The sequence below is a fragment of the Melopsittacus undulatus genome (assembly GCF_012275295.1).
Source record: "Melopsittacus undulatus isolate bMelUnd1 chromosome W unlocalized genomic scaffold, bMelUnd1.mat.Z SUPER_W_unloc_2, whole genome shotgun sequence".
NCBI lineage: Eukaryota > Metazoa > Chordata > Aves > Psittaciformes > Psittaculidae > Melopsittacus > Melopsittacus undulatus.
Window position 1 is genome coordinate 825,297 of NW_022993944.1, and position 20,272 is coordinate 845,568.

The 20,272-nt window shown below is 43.6% G+C and overlaps 1 protein-coding gene across 5 annotated transcripts in view; it reads right to left on the minus strand.

Annotated features, from left to right (window-relative positions):
- Positions 1-20,272, minus strand: part of LOC117438219 (ras GTPase-activating protein 1-like) — a 167,211-nt gene that overhangs the window by 37,072 nt on the left and 109,867 nt on the right. For all 5 annotated transcript variants that reach the window (XM_034073721.1, XM_034073720.1, XM_034073718.1 and 2 more), the window contains exons 12-13: positions 18,387-18,474; positions 960-1,037 (exon numbers count right to left, since the gene is read on the minus strand). In XM_034073721.1, the coding sequence (XP_033929612.1) occupies positions 960-1,037; positions 18,387-18,474 (166 nt within the window). The remainder of the gene's footprint in view (positions 1-959; positions 1,038-18,386; positions 18,475-20,272) is intronic.

Sequence of the window (20,272 nt, forward strand, 5' to 3'; positions counted from 1 at the left end):
TTTATACTTTTCACCTCTCTAGATAGTCCAATACTTCCCACACTTATTTACTTGGAAACTCTTTTACATATTCCATCCTATAATGAAAATAATTTTATTTCCTTTATGCATTTTGATATAAGGTAATCAAAACTAACTGTATATTAAATGAGAATACCATAAATATTAAATAGAACCTATTTTCCATTCTATTCCTTCATGCAGCCTAACAATTTATTTGCTTTTGAAAGTACAGAATTAGTTCAGATGATTACTCTGTAGGTGTTTCACTTTTGTGTCTCCCAATTTCTTCTGCCAGTTCATATATCAATTTACCTAATTTAGTTTGGTAAGTATTCAAAAGTATTCAATCATCTTTAATGCTGACCACAGAATAATTCTTTTTCCTAAAAAAAAAATAATTTATTCCTTTTTCCACACACTGATAAAACAGCTACTTCCAACATTCACAGCATCAAAAGATACCGGGGATTCTTGACTGTTATTCTTCAGTCATTGCTGATGTATCTATTTATGACTAACTGTCCTTTACATCTGAAAGAAACTCTGGCCACAGCAGTACTCTCAAGAGGCCAAAAGAAATAACAGCATAATCACAGTTCAGCATGTATTTCTCACTGAAAAATTAATAATATTAGTTATGCTAGTATTTTGGTTACATGTGACATAACTGTCAAATATGGTTAACTGTAAGAATTAAGACAATACAAATACTGAATTCTTGACACATTTACTCAAATGTGGTCAGAAATTAATACCAAGCAAAGCATCTGCCAATTGTCTAAAAACATTTTGTTCTTATGTATATAGATATTATAAGAAAGCGGAAGTCATTCCATTTGGTTTAACAAAGATACTGCATAAATCCAAGACAAAGAAAGTACATGAAGGATTTACTATTGTTGAAAGGGAAGTTCTGAGATGTATCATCATCATTTTGAAACAATTATCTGCTTCACCTGACGTAGACGTTTATTTGATATCCCTGGACTGTTTTTTCTTAAATTGCAAAACATCTGCAGAGCCTTCATCCAGTCCTAAGAGAGAAAGGAAAAAAATAGTGTAACAAAAAGTCAGATTCAGCTTCTTGCAGTAGAATAGATGTGTCTAAAATATATAAAATAATAATACACTAAAATATCTGAAGTTGTTTTTTTAGCTTAAAAATAACCAACTTTTATTGAATTCAGAGTATGAAAATTTTGAATACTAAAGCAAAATTCATATCTTTTTCAGAAAAACTAAATAAACATTTTCAAATTTGAAACTTTCTCTTTTAGAAATATCAAGCATTACTAATGGATATAAAGTGTGACCTTTATCAATTTTCCAGATTAGTCAGATTGAATTAAATAAAAAATGGTATATAAAACAAAGCAAGACTTGACTAATTATGAGAAAATAACAAACAACAAGTCTAACTGTTCTGATCATTCTCTCCTCTATTTTTATATTGCAGTTGTAGTTTACTCCATATGATTCAAACAAAAAACAAAGCAACATTAACAGAAAAAACCTGAAAACTACAACCTACACTCCCATTCTCTTTACTCCCAAAGATATAAAACAGAGTAGATACTTTGGAAGGTGGAAGATATACTATAGCCTCACTCTCATGTTTTCACATCTCACCCCCCTCAAATTTTGTAAGGTCTTATGAAGTTCAAAATTCAGGCCTTGACTAACATTCATAAGGGTGCTCAAAGATCTGCTACCTGATCTCAAAGTAAAATTTAAAATCATTAAAGAAAAAAAGCTCATTTTGAGTCTGTCCTGGGTTCAGCTGTAACAGTTACTTTTCTCCTTCTTAGTAGCTGGTGCAGTGCTGTGTTTTTGACTTCAGTATGAGAACAGTGCTAACACACCGATGGTTTAGTTGTTGCCAAATAATGCTTACCCTGATCAAGGACTTTTCAGTCTCTCATGCCCTGCCAGGGAGGAGGGGCACAAGAAGCCAGAAGGAAGCAAAGACAGGACACCTGACCCAAACTAACCAAAGGGGTATTCCATACCACAGCACGTTATGCCCAGTATATGAACTGGGAGAGTCACCCAGTTCAGAAGGCCCAGATCACTGCTTGGGTCAGGCTAGGTATCAGTTGGTGGGTTGTGAGCAGTTGTATTGTACAACACTTTTATTTATGGTTGTTTTTTTCCCTTCCCTTTTTAATTTTATATTCCCTCCCCTTGTTATTTCCCTCATTATTATTATTATAATAAATTTTATATTATTATTTAGTTATTGGACTGTTCTTATCTCAACCTGTGCGGTTTACATTCTTTATATTCGCCTCCCCATCCTGCTGGGAGCAGAGGGGAGTGAGCAAATGGCTGTATGGTTCTGAATTACTGTCTGGGCTTAAACCATGACAGTACTTTGTGACGCCCAATGTGAGGATCAAAAGGTTGAGATAATGACAGATCTGACCAGAGTGTGTAATGTTAAAACGTATTTGTCATAAGCATTCATTGTTTTGGATTAACAGTCATAACAATGTTGATTTATTGTTGCGCTTGGTTTCAGAGTTTTATTATGTCACACCTTACTTGCAGCCAGTATTTGCTGATTTAGTGTTCATCTGCTCTGGGGCCTAGGATAAGGTTCTTATTTTGCTGTACTTTATGATAATGGCCTGTAATACAATAGAATTGTTGATTGTAAAACTGATCTGGTATGCATTGTCAGCGTGACCATCACCTCTATACTTTGGGAGGCATGTAATGGGAAGTGTTAAAAATTACACCTCTGTTTTTCCCCCCTTGGAGGGCCAACCTATGAAGGAGACATCCTCTCACACCTTCTGCTCCCCCACCAGGCTATTTACAGTAGATTCTTTTAAATTTTAAAGATTTTGAATACCCTTGTGTTGGGGGTCGAGCATGGGCACTTGAACAGGCCTACAGCAAGCTGTGAGAAAGTGAACTTATGACCCCAGGTTAAAAGAAGAAGAAGTGTCAAGATCAGCAAAACAGGAATGCAATAACAAGATGCCAGTAATTGCAGAAGCATGATGTAATGCTAAGCTGAAGCGAAGGTGTGAAACCAATCAGGAGAGGTAAAGGGGAGCGTGTATCCCTCGTGGGCAAAGTGAAGCAGCCAATCAAGTAATGCGTGATCGCGTGTAAGACAGTATATTAAGAGCAGCCTTGTAATCAATAAACGGAGCATTTTGTGAATCTACATCGTATCGGTGTTTTCTCCCCTCCACCTGGCCGCGGCATTCTGGTGACCCCGACGTGATACCAGGAGAGAGAGAGACCGCGGACAAGAGAAGGCGGAGATCCCGGCTGCCCGAGAGAGGCAGGCTGTCCGAGAGAGGCAGGAAAGGAGCTCAAATTACGTGGCCACGGCTGACCGGTGAGTCAGGCAGACTGCGGTCTGGTTCGGGATGGGTTTCGCTGTATCAGCGATAGAAAAGGCTACGATAGAAGGAGTGCTATGCGTAGCGAAGAAAACAGGGTACTCGATACCCCAACAGGAACTTGTGGACTTTTTATTTTGGTGCCGACGAAGGGGGTTGTTAGAAAATATGGGACAGTTATTCTCCAAAGATCAATGGCGTAAGATAGGGGAAGAATTGTGGGAGTCGGTGAAGCTTTTAATCTTGAGACTTGGGAGAAAATTACTAAGGAAGAAGCCCCTGATTTATGGATGTTTTCAGTCCTTCCTAAGGTGAAGGGAGCAACCCTTAAAAAGACAGACCTAAAGTTAATGTTGAAATGGTCGAAGACACGTTACCCAGAGATTTATGAGTCTACTGGATTTGAGATATCCTTGTGGAATGGGGCAGGAGTTAAGCTGTGGAATGCAGCCACGAAAGGCAATGAAGCTGTGAAAAGTTTGTTAGTAATTTGGAGAACTGTTTTAGAGACGTTAAAGTCAAAAAATGAGATCATGGAGACCAGCGTGCCCCCCCCCCCCCGCCCTCCCCCCCAACCTCCGCTGGTTGCTGCCATGGCTGTGAAGACTGAAGATGAGGATGAAGACGATCCTTTCGACCTGAGCCCTATTGACCCCGAGAAGGAGCCTGTGCACGTTCATCAGTTTGCTGTTGCTGATCCTGAGATTCTGATGCCTGATAATGCCGATGGCTGACCTGGATGGTGCTTTTGACCTGGAGCCTATTCATCCGGAAAAGAAGCCTGATTTATATCCCCCATATCCTCATGATAAATGGGTAGCTGTAAAGGGAGAAGTGAGATGGGTGGGGGATGTGGATGTATTGCACAGTTTCCCGTGGTGTGTGTGCTTCCCACCCGAGATGGGAAGGTATCTTGTATGCTCTTATCAGGGGTGGTCGGGCAGAATGTGTCAGACCGTGGAGTTGGGACCCCATATGCAACTCCTTTGATACAGTCTCTCTGTGATACTCATGTACTTGAAGTTGGTAAATATAAGTATGTCCATGTTTCTATCAACCCTTGCAGACCTTTATAGATATTGCTGGCAACTTCTTCTGACATAGGCTGGCCACCTGTGTTGGAACGAGTGTTCATTTTGGTCAGTAAAAAAGCCCAAGCCTCATGCGATGTGAGGGAGGCAGAGCCTCTGCAGGGACGCCTGCTAAGGTTGAGCCTGCCACCCCACACTGTGATGATGCTTCTCGGAGCTGGTTTCCTATAGTCTTTACAGGGTCCTTGTGCCACGTCCTGTATGTGGGACTGTGCAGTGGGAGCAATGATTGTCTGGATTTTGTGTTTCAAATACTGTAGTTGTGTGGAGTGTGCTTGTGGGATCCCATGCGTGTCTGTGTCTGTGTATGTTTGTAATGAGGGCAGACAGTGTTCTGTGTATTTTTTGTTGTCAGGTTCATGTAAAAGTTTTAACAGGTAGCAGTTTAACCTTTCGGGCAAGAAAAGGTTAATGAAAAAGTGCAGTTGCCGATAGGCCGGTGGTTTTAGCTGTGCAAAGCAGAGTGAGCAACTTTTAAAAAAAAAAAAAAAAACACCAAAACAAAACAAAAAAAAGATGGAAAAAAAAAAAGAAAAAAAATAGAAAAAAATATAGAAAAAAATAGAAAAAATAGAAAAAAAAATAGAAAAAAAATAGAAAAAAATAGAAAAAAAAATGGTAATGATAACACATTCTAGCTGTTATTAATGACTGTAGTTTTGATGTATATTGCTTAAAGCTTGTTTTCCAGACAATATGTATGTGTAATCCAAAAAAAAAAAAAATCACTTGAGGGCAACTGAAAATTAACAGCTTGAATATGCATGCTTGTAAAGTAGCTATTATTAGAGGTTGTGATTTTGCATATAAAACCACCTGTATTTACTAGCCAGTTGCTAACAAGAAACAGTACCTTGTATGGATTTGTCACTTGTAAAAGAGATGTTAGAACATTCAAATTTGCAGCAGCTGCTAGAAAATGCTAAGGCAAAAGCTAGAAAGATTCTAATATGATGGTACTGTTACAAAGCAGGAACAAATTAAGAGGGTGGGAGAACTCCACTGTAAGAAATTGCTTTGGTTAGTCACTCAATGTCATTAGCATCTTCAACATGCTGATGCACTCTGTAATAGTTACTCTGCTAATGTAAATCTGTGTGTGCTTTGCTGTAGTAGTTACTTGTTACTGGGTGAAGCAGGTGAAACTCTGCATTGACAACAAGGTGCAAGGACAGAGATTGACCAAATGCCTGCTACCACAGTCAAGGGCAAGACTGGGTTGGCCTCTGTGTCTGCCACCAAGAAGAACCTTTAGCTCCGCTGCTGGCTGCAACCCAGCAGGTGTAGAGCGGTGGAGACACATGCCATGCCAGACCTTGATGTGAGGGATGGCCTCCGCTGTTATCAGAGAGCCATACAGGAGAAAAAGGGTAGGCCCAGCTGTGTACAGCTATCAACAGGACCATACTGACTGCCAGCGAAAAGTATAAAGCCGCAGAACAACATAAAGAAACAGCAATGATAGAAATCTGTGTAAAATCTTTGCAATATCTGTTCTATTATGTGTGACCATGGGTAATGGACAATTATACTGAGCACATCTGTTAAATCCCAACTATTCCAACTTGTTACATGGTGTGTAGGATTCACTGGTATGCCACATGTTATAAAGGTTCAAGTGACTTCAAATCACACTAATCTTACTGAAATAATGCTGCCTAGAGTAGTGGGTTGTTATGTTACACAAGTCCAGCAGTGACAGAGCAAATATCCCAAATTGTAAAAAACTTTTAGTAGAAATAAAAAGGGGGAGATGTGGAGACAATGTTCTCACAGGAAAATGAATATTTGGTACATGAGCTCTGAATAACTCCGAGGGATACAGCAAGGCCGTGAGAGGCCCGAGGAAGCCTAAGCAAGCAAGATAAGAAGAAGCTGGAATTCACTGAGTTATGAGAACTGTGGACTGTTGGCAAGCATTCGAGGTCAAGTTCTCACACCTGTGCTTAACCAATTATATGTTAGTCACTAAGGGTCTTCAAGACAAGTATCCAATCATGATATGCCAAATTGCTGTAGGTGTGTGTAAGCAATAGTATATAAGGAGTTAAAGCTTTGCAATAAATGGCTCTTTGTCTGATCAAAAAAAAAAAAAAAAAAAAAAAGGGGGAGTGTAACTCCTTGACTGTTAACACTGTACAGTTTACTTCTGCAGCTGCTTCACATCCCCTTTGCATTAGAATGCTTCTGGGCATGTGTTGTATGAATCTTTCTGATCATTCTGAATCTATTCACAAGAAGTTGTTTGAACTTAAAGAAAATATGAAAGAACTTACTGTAGAAACAAATCCTATAGACTCTTGGTTAAAATCGCTAGAAATAAGTAGTTGGTTAAGGAGTTTAATCATGATGTTTAGCGGACCAATAATGATTATGTTGTTAATTTTGTTTTTTGGACCTTGTTTGTTACAATGTATTATGCAACGCATGCAGCAGATGACGAACGCTTTATTTGAAAAAAGAGGGGGAGATGTTGGGGGTCGAGCATGGGCACTTGAACAGGCCTACAGCAAGCTGTGAGAAAGTGAACTTATGACCCCAGGTTAAAAGAAGAAGAAGTGTCAAGATCAGCAAAACAGGAATGCAATAACAGGATGCCAGTAATTGCAGAAGCATGATGTAACGCTAAGCTGAAGCGAAGGTGTGAAACCAATCAGGAGAGGTAAAGGGGAGCGTGTATCCCTCGTGGGCAAAGTGAAGCAGCCAATCAAGTAATGCGTGATCGCGTGTAAGACAGTATATTAAGAGCAGCCTTGTAATCAATAAACGGAGCATTTTGTGAATCTACATCGTATCGGTGTTTTCTCCCCTCCACCTGGCCGCGGCACCCTTGAAACCAGTCTGCTCCTTTTGCTGGGAATATGACTGTTGTTGCATATACTGCATAGGTTTTAATTAGGGCCATACCACCCCAAGAACACCTGATCTTGTCTGATCTTGGAAGCTAAGCAGACTCAGGCTTGGGTCTTGTCTAAGGTTAAATGCCTATTTAAGAATGCCACCAAGAAATCTTCCCTGATGCTGGACAGTCATAAGTGGCAGGGAGTGTGGGACTGGATGGGCAAATACCTAGGCCAGTGGGCCCTTCCAGTGCTTTGGAACTTCACTCCTGAACAAGTGCGAAATCTGAAAAAAATAGCAGAACACTTAGACAGGGTGTGCTGTTGTCCTGGCAATACCAGAGAGGAATAAATCACCGCAATGTGCTGGGGTTTAGCCTATACCTAGAGAGCCCTGCTCTGTAAGGAGTAGGAAAAAGATGTATCTAGATCTAATAGCAAATCAACAGACAATACAGTTGCTCCATCCACAGCAACAAGCATGGCAACCACTCCAACCCCAGTGAAAGACACTTCAGCCACTCCAACCCCAGTAGCAGGCACTGCAGCTGAACCAAAGGACCAATCCGTGCCACTATCAGTTGCCCCCCTATAAGCAAGAGGAGATGAAAACGAAAAGCATGAAGAGCAACTCATGTAGTGAAGGAAGATGAAGAAGACTCGATGTACAAACTAGAGGGGGCGACATCTGAATGAGAGGAATGAGAAGAATTAGTACAAGAATCAGAGGAATAGGAAGAGGTAACTTCTCTATCCACAGCCACAGGTTGGGCAGATAAATGATTCAGAGTAGCTGTCGTAGTTTAAACCAAGTCTCCCTACTCCCGGAGAGTTAGGAAGAAGAATCCAAAGAATGTAGCCCCCACGGATTGAGATAAAAACGGTTTAAACTAAGTCTGCACAGTTCCCCCTTTGTTTCCCTTCCCCCCCCCCCCCCCCCCCCCTCACCTTCCCACTCCCGGAGGGATGGGAAGGAGAGCCGGAGGGATACAACTCCCACAGATCGAGGTAAAATCAGTCCAGCAATCAAGGTATAACAGAAATAACTACCGGTACCAATAACAAATCAATGTTAAAGGAGACAAACAGGGAAAGAGAATACGATACCACCCGCCACCACGAGGCCAGCAGCCGGAAGCCCCAGAGAGAGCTTCCCGTTGCCTCCCCGAGCTCAGCCCGGTGTGTTAACTCCTTCCCTCCCGGCCAGCTTCCAGTCCCCTCCCCAAGCAGGACGTGCTGTGGTATGGAATACCTCCCCGACTAGCCCAGACCAGGCGCCCTATCTCTCCCTCCTCACTGGCAGAGCATGAGCTACTGCTGAACCCATGACAGTAGCCCTGTGGAGAAGGACTTGGGGGTTGGTTGATGAGAAACTTAACATGGCCTGGCAAGGTACACTTGCAGCCCAGAAGGCCAACCGTATCCTGGGCTGCATCAAAAGGAGCGTGACCAGCAGGTCAAAGGAGGTGATCCTGCCCCTCTGCTCTCGTGAGACCTCACCTGGAGTATTGTGTGCAGTTCTGGTGTCCTCAACATAAAAAGGACATGGAACTGTTGGAACAAGTCCAGAAGAGGGCCACAAGGATGAGCAGGGGACTGGAGCACCGCTCTTATGAAGATAGGCTGAGAAAGTTGGGGCTCTTCACCCTGGAGTGGAGACCTCATATCAGCCTTCCAGTATCTGAAGGAGGGGGGCTACAGGGATGATGGGGAGGGACTGTTCATTAGGGACTGTAGTAATAGGACAAGGGGTAATAAACAGGGGAAGTTTAGATTGCATATAAGGAAGAAGTTCTTTACTGTGACGGTGGTGAGGCACTGGAATGGGTTGCCCAAGGAAGCTGTGAATGTTCCATCTCTGGTGGTGTTCAAGAGCAGGTTGGATGAAGCCTTGGGTGATATGGTTTAGTGTAAGGTGTCCCTGCCCATGGCAGGGGGGTTGGAACTAGATGATCTTAGGGTCCTTTCCAACCCTAACTATTCTATGATTCTACGATTCTACAAGGATGCTGGGGAGAGACTTCACCAGTGACTGTAGTGATAGGACAAGAGGTAACAGGTTCAAACTTAAACAGGAAGTTCAGGTTAGATACAAGGAAGAAGTTCTTTGCTGTGAGGGTGGTGAGGTACTGGAACAGGTTGCCCAAGGAAGTGTCCATCCTTGTCAGTGTTCAAGGTCAGGTTGGACAGAGTCTTGGGCAGCATGGTCTAGTGTGACTGATGCTAGGACAATGTGGCATAGAAGAATTATGAGGTAGGGAAGCCAAGCAGCTTGGATCATTTCCTAGGCAAGGAGAAACTGACAAAGTGATTGCAAAAGAGAAATGAGTCCTCAGCCTCTGGAGGTGGCTCTTGGCAGCTGTGAAGGAAAGTTATCCCTACAAGGACGATGTTATATGTCGCACAGGGAAGTAGACCACAGTGGAGAAAGTCCTCCAGTACCTGAGGGAATTATCAATTCTAGACATAATTTATCATAAATTGGATGCTGGGAGTAAACCCGTAGATCCAGATGAAATCAAAAGTACAAGACCCATGTGGCAGAAATTTACACGGAGTGCACCATCATCATATGCCCACTCACTGGCATCAGTGAGCCAGAGGGATACAGCAGAACCAATAGTGGATGGTGTGAGTCATCAGCTCCAGGACTTTGAAGATAATTTTGGCCCTTCCATCAGTTCAGCTGTAGAAAAACTCCTTTCCCAGGATTGCTTGAAATTGAGAGACAATCTGTCTAGTTCCCCATATGTACAGACCCGCATCTCAGCTATTAACAGAAGGTACCCTATTGCTCAAGAGGGAAGATATAGGAGGTACATGCCACAGGCCACCCTATGGTTTTAGCTGCTGAATCATGGAGAAGACATGAGGAAGTGGGATGGAAAACTCACCTCACTTGTGGAGAAATGAGTGTGTGAATTGAAAAGGAAAACAATGGTCAATGATGATCCTCACAAGAAAGTCACTGCTCCAGTCTCTGGTAAGCAGTTTCCAGGATGAACTGGAACAGCTGAATCCCTGTGTAGAAGTAAGTAAAGAATCTTATGATCGCTATGAGAGGGGCCCTGCCTCCGGCCAGGTGGAAGAGAGGGAAAATCAGGTTTACTGGACTGTGTGGATCAGATGCCTGGGCATGTTGGTCCCACAGGAGTATAAGGCAATAGTAGATACTGGTGTATGGTGTATAGGGTAGCCTGATGCCATCAAGCTATAAAAGAGTAGAACAGATTTGTATTTCTGGAGGGACAGGGAGATCCCAACAGCTGACTGTACTGGAGACTGAAATCAGCCTAACTGGGAATGAGTTTCAAAAGCACCCCATTGTGAGTGGTCCAGAGGCTCCATGAATCTCAGAAGAAGTTACTTCAAAGACCCAAAAGGGTACCAACGGACTTTTAGTACAGCTGTCTTGGAGATGGAAGAAATAAGCAACTGTCTACTTTGCCTGGTCTCTCAGAGGATCCTTCTGCTGTGAGGCTGCTGAAGGTCAAAGAACAACATAGAATCATAGAATAGTTAGGGTTGGAAAGGACCTTAAGATCATCCAGTTCCAACTCCCCTGCTGTGGGCAGGGACACCCCACACTAAACAGTGTCACCCAAGGCTTCCTCCAACCTGGCCTTGAACACTGCCAGGGATGGAGCATTCACAACCTCCCTGGGCAACCCACTCCAGTGCCTCACCACCCTTACAGTTAAGAATTTATTCCTCATATCCAATCTAAACTTCTCCTGTTTAAGTCTGAACACATACTCCTTGCCCTGTTACTACAGTCCCTAATGAGGAGTCCATCCCCAGCATCCCTATAGGCCCCTTTCAAATACTGGAACCTGCTATGAGGTCTCCATGCAGCCTTCTCTTCTCCAGGCTAAACAGCCCCAACGTTCTCAGCCTGTCTTCATACAGAAGGTGCTCCAGTCCCCTGATCATCCTTGTGCCCTCCTCTGGACTTGTTCCAACAGTTCCATGTCCTTTTTATGTTGAGGACACCAGAACTGCACATAATACTCCAGGTGAGGTCTCATGAGAGCAGAGGGGAAAGATCACCTCCTTTGACCTGCTGGTCACGCTTCTTTCGATGCAGCCCAGAATACGGTTGGCTTTCTGGGCTGCAAGCACACACTGTCGGCTCATGTTCATTTTCTCATCAACCAACCCAACCAACCCACGTCCTTCTCCGCAGGGCTGCTCTGAATCACTTCTTTGCCCATGTACCAACCGTGACCACAGCAGTGCACCAGGGGAAATATCACACCACCTGAAGTGCCCTGATTGCCATCCATAACGTGATCTGTTGTTTAGAGAGCCAAGGAGTGATCAGCAGGACCCACTCACCCTTTAATAGACCCATATGGCCATTGTGAAAGTCTTATGGAGAGGGGAGACTAACAGTAGATTATTGTGGCCTGAATGAGATCACACCGCCAGTAAGTGCTGCCCTACCAGACATGCTCAAGTTTCAATATGAACTGGAGTCAAAGGTAGCCAAGTGGGATGCTACAGTTGATATTGCCAATGCATTTTTCTCAATTCCTTTGGCAGCAGAATGCAGGCCACAGTTTGCTTTCACTTGGAGTTATCCAATGCATGGAACAGGGGAAGCTCCAGAACACCAGCAATACATTGATGACATCATTGTGGGGCAATACAAGAGAAAAAGCTTTTGAGAAAGAGAAGGTAATAATTCAAACCCTTCTTAAGTCTGGGTTTGCCATAAAACAGACTAAGGTCAAGGGACCTGAACAGAAGATTCAGTTTTTGGGAATAAAAAGGCAAGATGGATATTGCCAGGTCCCCACAGATGTGAACAGCAAGATCACAGCAATGTCTCCACCGACTAATAAGAAAGAAACACAAGCTTTCTTAAGTGTTTTGGCCTTTTGGAGAATGTACATCCCAAATTGCAGTATGATTGTATGCCCTCTCTATCATGTGACCCAGAAGAAGAATGATTTCAAATGGGGCCCTAAGCAACAAGAAGACTGTGAACAAATTATACAAGAGATAGTTCATGCAGTAGCCCTTGGACCAGTCCAGAAGGGGCAAGATTTGAAAAATGTGCTCTGCAACACAGCTGGGAAGAATGGTCCTACCTGGAGCGTCTGGCAGAACGCACCAGGGGAGAGTGGAGGTCAACCTCTCTGCTTTTAGACTTAGGGCTACAGAGGATCCGAGTCCAGCTAAACTCCAACTGAATAAAAGATACTGGCAGCCTATGAAGGGGTTTGAGCTGCTTCAGAAATGACTGACATAGAAGCACAGCTCCTCCTGGCACGCTGGTAACTCATGCTGGGCTGGATGTTCAAAGGCAGGGTCACATCTACACATCAAGCGAGCGATGATACATGGAATAAATGGGTTGCACTGATCACACAACGAGCTCGAACAGGAATTCCCAGTTGTCCGGGTATTCTAGAAGTCATCATGGACTGGCCAGAGGGCAAAGATTTTGGAATGTCACAAATAAAGGAGGAGGTGATACGTGCTGAATAAGCCCCACAATACAATAAACTGCCGGAAAAAGAGAAGCAACATGACTTGTTTACTGACACGTCCTGCCGTATAATGGAACAGCATCGGAGATGGAAAGCAGCTGCATGGAGTCCCCTGCAACAAGTTTCAGAAACTGATAAAGGAGAGTCAGTTTGCAGAGGTGAAAGCCATCCAGCTGGCCTTGAACATTGCTGAACAAAAAAATGGCCATTACTTTATATCTATACTGACTCATGGATGGTGGCAAATGCCCTTTGAGGGTGGAAGCAGCAATGGAAGCAGAGCAACTGGCAAAGCAGAGGTAAACCCAACTGGGCAGCTGCACTGCGGCAAGATATCACTGCCTGGGTGCAGAACCTGCTGGTGAAGGTATGCCAAGTAGATGCTCATGTACTCAAGAGTTGGGCCACTGAGGAACATCAGAAGAACCAATAGGTGGACAAAGTTGCTAAGATTGAAATGGCTCAGATGGATTTAGATTGGCAACATGAGGGTAAATTATTTTTAGCCTGGTGGGCCCATGATACCTCAGGCTAGAGATGCAATGTATAGATGTTCTCAGGATTGAGGGGTGGACTTGACCATGGTCACTATTGCCGACATTATTCATGAATGTGTGAAACATGTACTGCAATTAAGCAAGTCAAGAAGTTAAAGCTTTTCTGGTATGGGGGATGATGGCTGAAGTACAAATATGCGGAGTTCAGGCAGATTTACTATATCAATCACAATCACACCGACCTGCCAAGGCAAGCACCATGTGCTTACCATGGTGGAAGCAACCACCGAATGGCTGGAAACATGCTGTGCCCCACGCCACTGCCTGGAACACTACCCTGGGCCTTGAGAAACAAGTCTTGTGGTGACACAGCACCCCTGGGAGAATTGAGTCAGACAATAGGACTCATTTCTGGAATAATCTCATTGACACTTGAGCCAAAGAGCATGGCATTGAGTGGGTATATCACATCCCCTACCATGCACCAGCCTCTGGGAAAATCAAATGGTACAATGGGCTGTTAACAACTACACTGAGAGCAATGGGTGGGGGGACTTTCAAACACTGGAATACACATTTAGCAAAAACCACCTGGTTGGTCAACACTAGGGGGTTTGCTAATAGGGCTGTCCCAGCCCAATCAGAACTTTTACATACTGTATAGGGGGAAAGTGTTCCTGTGGTGCACATAAAGAATTTGTTGGGGAAGACAGTCTGGGTTATTCATGCTTCAGGTAAAGGTAAACCCACTTGTGGGATTGCCTTTGCTCAGGGACCTGGATGTACATTGTGGGTAATGCAAGAAGTAGGGAATTCCGGTGTTTGCCTCAAAGGGATTTAATATTGATGGAAAACAGCCAATGATCTCAATTATATGCTGTTGCCTGCTATATAACACTTCTGTAGCTCACCAAGTAAATGCCTTTCTCCTCCACTCTGGGCTTTGAAAAGAAAATATGTACTGTCATGATCGTCAGCAGAGCATTAAGTCATGGGAAAAGCTGGCAGCAGCAGTAGGAGTCTTCCAGTACTGCCCTCAGGTCATCATCAAGTGAACCTGACTTCCCTCTGATCATCACCACAAGAAAGAATGAATTTTGGTGAGACCAGACAAGTTCAGTGGTGTCATGAGCAGGCAACAATCCAACACTACACACTATCTTTCCTGTCCTGAAAGACTCTTATGACATATGATGCCTGACATCATGGACTTAATGAACTCAGCAAAAATTTTAGGGATGGTCCATGGAAGAGTCCAGTAACTAAGGTATAACACAAACCACTACTGCTACTACCAGTAATCATAATGATAAGGGAAATAACAAGGGAAGAGAATACAACCACTTACCATCTGCCGATACCCAGCCCGACCGAGCAATGAACTCGCCCTTCCGGGTAACTCTCAATTTACATCCTAGGCATGACGTGCTGTGGTATGGAATATCCCTTTGGCTAGTTTGGGTTAGGTGTCCTGTCTCTGCTTCCTCCTGGCTTCCCCTCCTCCCTGGCAGAGCATGAGACTCAGAAAGTCCTTGATCAGACTAAACATTTGAGCAGTAACTAAAAACAGCAGTGTTATCAGCGCTGTTCTCAGGCTGAAAGTCAAAAACACAGACCTGCACCAGCTACTAAGAAGGAGAAAAATGACTGCTAGTGCTGAACCCAGGACAATATCCACCCCTTATTCCATACCATTCACATAATTCTCAGATCCCACATTTTCAGTATACCATCAGTCTTATCTCAGTGCACTCTTATCTTAGTGCATGGACCAATCTCTATAAAGCTGCTGAGTCCATCCAGTCCATGATGTCAGGCTCCATCTCTTGTAACAGTCTTTCAGAGCAGGAGAGGCTGTGTGCAGTGTTCACACTCGTGAATAACCTGGGCAATAGTGTCCATTGCTAAGTCCACCCATCTCTATGTTGCATCTCTGCCCTGATGGCCTGAAGTGTAATTGGCCCACTGGGCTCAAAATAATTCACCCTCCCCTTCAGCAGTTTCTGCAACTTGTCGTTGGGGACTCTATACAGCTGCCTTCCATCTCTGATGCTTTCAAAGCACTGGAGGGGCCCAGTGGACTAGATACTTTCCCATACTGTCCCACACACCCTGCCACTCATGACTGTCCAGCCTTGGGGAAAACCTCTTGCTCCTCCTATATCGTTGTCTAACCCTAGACAAGACCCAAACCTGACTCTGCTTAACTTTTGAGATCAGACAAAATTGTCATGGATAAAACACACTCTGTATGTGTGCCAACATGCTGATCCCCCTCACAATCAGCAGGCAGGTCCCAAGGGTACCCAAAGGCCATTCAAAACCTTCAGACCTCTCAAATGATGCTGCTGTGCTTGTCACTAGGGCTGGTGTAGCTGCTGTGCTTGTCACTAGGGCTGGTGATCTGCTGTGCTTGCCAGCTCTCTCACCACCAGCTTCTCTTTTTCTGAGTCCAGATATTCCTTCTCTACCTTGCTTGAAAGTGCTGCATAGTCTCCTGCATCCTCCTGGGGCTCGGGCTCGTGAGGCTCGGCGGGTGGCTGCCAGGGGATGCTCTTGGTCTCCACAGGGCTGGGCTCCGCTGCGGGGCCCGATTCCTCCACTGCCTCCTCCCGCTGTTCGGCAACTGCCTCCTTGCCCTCCTCGACCGCCCCAACCTCCTTCACCAGCAGCCGCTCCCTCCCGGCCTCTGGCCCTACTCCCGCCACTGCTTGGTCCTCAGGGCCACTCTCCCGGGCCAGTTCAGCCACAGGCAGCTCCTGGGGCCACTCCTCCTCAGCTCCCCACAGCCTCACAAAGACGGAGGTGAGGAGAAGGGCCATGATGGTGACGAGCAGCGGGATGGCTAGGTACAAGTCCATAGCCACGTCCATCCTGCCCTACTGCTGGAGCCTGCCCATATTACAAGACATTACCATAAAGTACAATGAAACAAGAACCTTAGCCCAAGCCCCCTATCTGACAAAAACTAACACAGAAAATACCAGCTGTAAGTAAGGTACGACATGCTGAAACTGTGAGATCAAGAACAACATCTTTGAGAGCCAATAAATCAGCATTGTGACGAGTGACTATTAATCCAAAACAATGAATGCTTATCACAAATATGATTAGACACACTATGGTCAGATCTGTCGTTATCTCAACCCTTTGTTGAGATAAAAAAAAGAACTGTTGTGGTTTAAGGGCAGTCAGTAACTCAGACCGACATAGCCCACTCGCTCATTTCCCCCCCCCTTCATCCCCCCCGCTCCCGGAACGACAAGGGGAGAATCAAAAGAATGTAACTCCCACGGGTTGAGATAAGAACAATCCAGTAACTAAACTATAACACAAAACCACTACTGCTACCACCAATAATAATAATGATAAGGGAAATAACAAGTTAAGACAATACAATACCACCCATTGATACCCAGCCCGACCGAGCAGTGAACCAGCCCTTCCGGGTAACTCTCAGTTACATCCTGGGCATGACGTGCTGTGGTATGGAATACCTCTTTGGCTAGTTTCGATCAGGTGTCCTTGTATCTGCTTCCTCCTGGCTTCCCCTCCTCCCTGGCATAGCATGCGACTCAGAAAGTCCTTGGTCAGACTAAACATTTGAGCAGTAACTAAAAACATCAGTGTTATCAGTGCTGTTCCCAGGATGAAAGTCAAAAACACAGACCTGCATCAGCTACTAAGGAGAAAATGATTGCCACTTCTGAACTCAGGACAAAAGCCTATCCCATTAAATAACAATATTTAAAGCAGCAAGTATGAACAATGCACCATATTATGCACAATGACATTAGCATATGAGGCTAACACTCTATATTTGTTTAATGGTTTGTACAAACCTCAGAAAACATGCAATCCATTGGACAACTGCTTTGATATTCACCACTTATATCAAATCCATCAAACTTTCCTTAGTATATTGACAAAACTATCCTTCTGTGAAATGTTACAATGTATAGAGAGCTCTGTCTTCTGAGAAGTATCAGTAAAACATCTGACTTGTCTGAACCAGTATCATTTTATAAAAGAAATCCTAGTATTCTATCTAAATGCAGTGAACAGCTCAAGAGTTAAGCAAATCTAAACCAAAAGCAGATTATACCAAATGTTCAGAGAACAGGACAGGATATTCTGCCTACTACACATTCCTAAATAAAATAAAATGCATAGCCTAACTTCTAACACAACAGGTATATTTCTGAGCTCTGGAATACCAAACCAACTTTATGAATAAGAACATTATCGGATCTTCCTGGGGGTGACTTTTAGAGAATTAGACTCCATTACTACAATTTTTAATCAGCAAACATGAACTGCTAGTGAGCCAATAACTTAATGATATCAATGTAAAACAAACAAAACCCAACCCTTATTTTTTATGCAAGAGCAGGGCCTAAGACTATAAACAATGACCAGTTTATGGACAGGACAAGCAACTGTTAAAAGCTCAATAGATTCTGATTGGTGGGCATACCTGCATTAGCATTTTAGTTCAGAATGTGCTCTTGAAGCAAAACTCCCACTTATCATTCTCTGGTTCGTTACATGGAAGAGTGTTGGAGAGCAAACAATTTTTTTTGGACTGAACTAATGTCGTGGTTTATGCCCAGCTGGCAACTCAGAACCATGCAGCCTCTTCCTCATTCTCCCCCTTCTTCTTGGAGGGATGCTCCTGGAAGTATGGGGAAGAAGGGGGGGGGGAGTGAGTGAGAGGCTGCGTGGTTCTGAGTTACCAGCTGGGCTTAAACCATGACAGTTCTTTTTTAACTACTACAGATGAACCCAGAACAACTACTCCAAATAATATTCTCCAGAAATATCTAATGGAAATGGAAACTAATGGAAGTTCAGTCCATGGGACCAGATTAGAACTTGTCCAAAGTAAAATCCCTAAAGTGCAGGTAGCATACATACTGGATTCTCAGCACCAACTATTTCCCTTACAGATCTGTTACTGTTGCAGGGTAATATTTGCAGGATAAACACAGCCATCATCTGTGGTATGCTTGCTTTCTATTAGAGAAGGAATATATCATTAAACACAACAAAACAAAAAAATACTTTCAAAATTATATTTACCAACAAAAAGTCTCACCTGTGCTTGTTCTGGAGTTTCTCCTGCAAAGTAAAAGATGTAATGCTCTTCACTGAAGTGCTGAACTACTATCTGAAAACAGTTTGGCCTTAAAAACAAACAAACAAAGTAGGGAAAAACTCAACAAGAAAAGTTTCTACATGCTTCAAAAGTGCATTTTGGTTTGAATGAATTACGTAATTTCAAGAAAATTGCACTGCAGTTCAACTAATTTGCCTAAGAATATTTAAGAAACTTGAAACAGTTTGTATTGAATATGCATGTATACTGACATATAGTTGAGGCAAAATACACCTGATAACATTAAAAGACTTGTTAATGAGGACTATTCCTCAGAAACATTTTATATGATGCACAGGTTCAGCATTAGTTCACAACCACTTATTGATACATTATGGATTTGTTGTTTTAGGAGTTCAGGAAACTATATTAACATAAGGAATTCCTTATTGGACCAATGCCAACCTCATAGCAAAGTGTAAGATCCTACACCTGGGCTGGGGCAATCCCAGGCACAGCTAAGAAATTCTTTACTGTTAGGGTGGTGAGGTACTGGAATGGGTTGCCTACGGAGGTAGCGAATGCTCCATCCCTGGCAGTGTTCAAGACCAGGTTGGATGAAGCCTTGGGTGATATGGTTTAGTGTGAGGTGTCCCTGCCCATGGCAGGGGGTTGGAACTAGATGATCTTGAGGTCCTTTCCAATCCTAACTATTCTATGATTCTACAGGTTGGGCAGAGAAGAGATTCAGAGCAGCTCTGCGGAGAAGGACTTGGGGGTATTGGTCAATGAGAAAATTAACATGAGCTGTCTCCAGTGTGCTCTTGCAGCCCAGAAAGCCAACCATATCCTGGGCTGCATCAAAAGAAACTTGACCAGCAGGTCAAAGGAGGTGATTCTGCCCATCTACTCTGCTCTTGTGAGACCCCACTTGGAATATTGTGTGCAGTTCTAGTGTCCTCAACATAAGGACACTGAGCTATTGAAACAAGTCCAGAGGAGGGCCAAGGGGATGATAAGGGGGCTGGAGCACTTCTCATATGAAGACAGTCTGAGAAAGTTGGGGCTGTTTAGCCTGGAGAAGAGAAGGCTGTGTGGAAACCTCGTAGCAGCCTTCCAGTATCTGAAGAGGGCCTACAAGGATGCTGGAGAGAGACTCTTCACCAGTGATTGTAGTGATAGGACAAGGGGTAACAGGTTCAAGCTTAAATGGGAAGTTCAGGTTAGATACAAGGAAGAAGTTCTTTACTGTGAGGGTGGTGAGGCACTGGAATAGGTTGCCCAAGGAAGTGGGAAATGCTTCATCTCTGGCGGTGTTCAAGGCCAGGTTGTATAGAGACTTGGGCGACATGGTCTAGTGTGAGGTGTCTCTGCCCGTTGTAACTAGATGATCTTAAGGTCCTTTCAAACCTTAACCATTCTATGATTCTATGATTCCATTATCTGAATGATTTCCACACCTCTCACCACCAATCAAACGTGTATGGGATCCCATACCAATCATTCAGTATGTGTGATACAAACTTCTAAAGCTTTAAATGCAATTATAACATCTTTACCATTTTATATATCTACACTAATTTGTCAGGAAGTGTTAAAAATACTTTATACTGCTACATTAGAAGCTAAAGTGCACACTTGATTCATGGCCTTCCACATTACCTTCAAGGAATTTAGCTCTCCGAAACACAGTGTTACATGAAGTATCTTATTCCACTTGCAAATGATATTTCAGTTTTCCCTTCTCCCCCTCCATTGCTTAGGGAAATACTGGCATGGCATTTTGTGGCCATGTCCACAGGAGTATGGGGGAAGGGGGCAAGAAGTAGCCAGGTCAGGGGCTAATAAATCATTGTTGCAAGAGACGTGAAGCTACAGCCCTCACT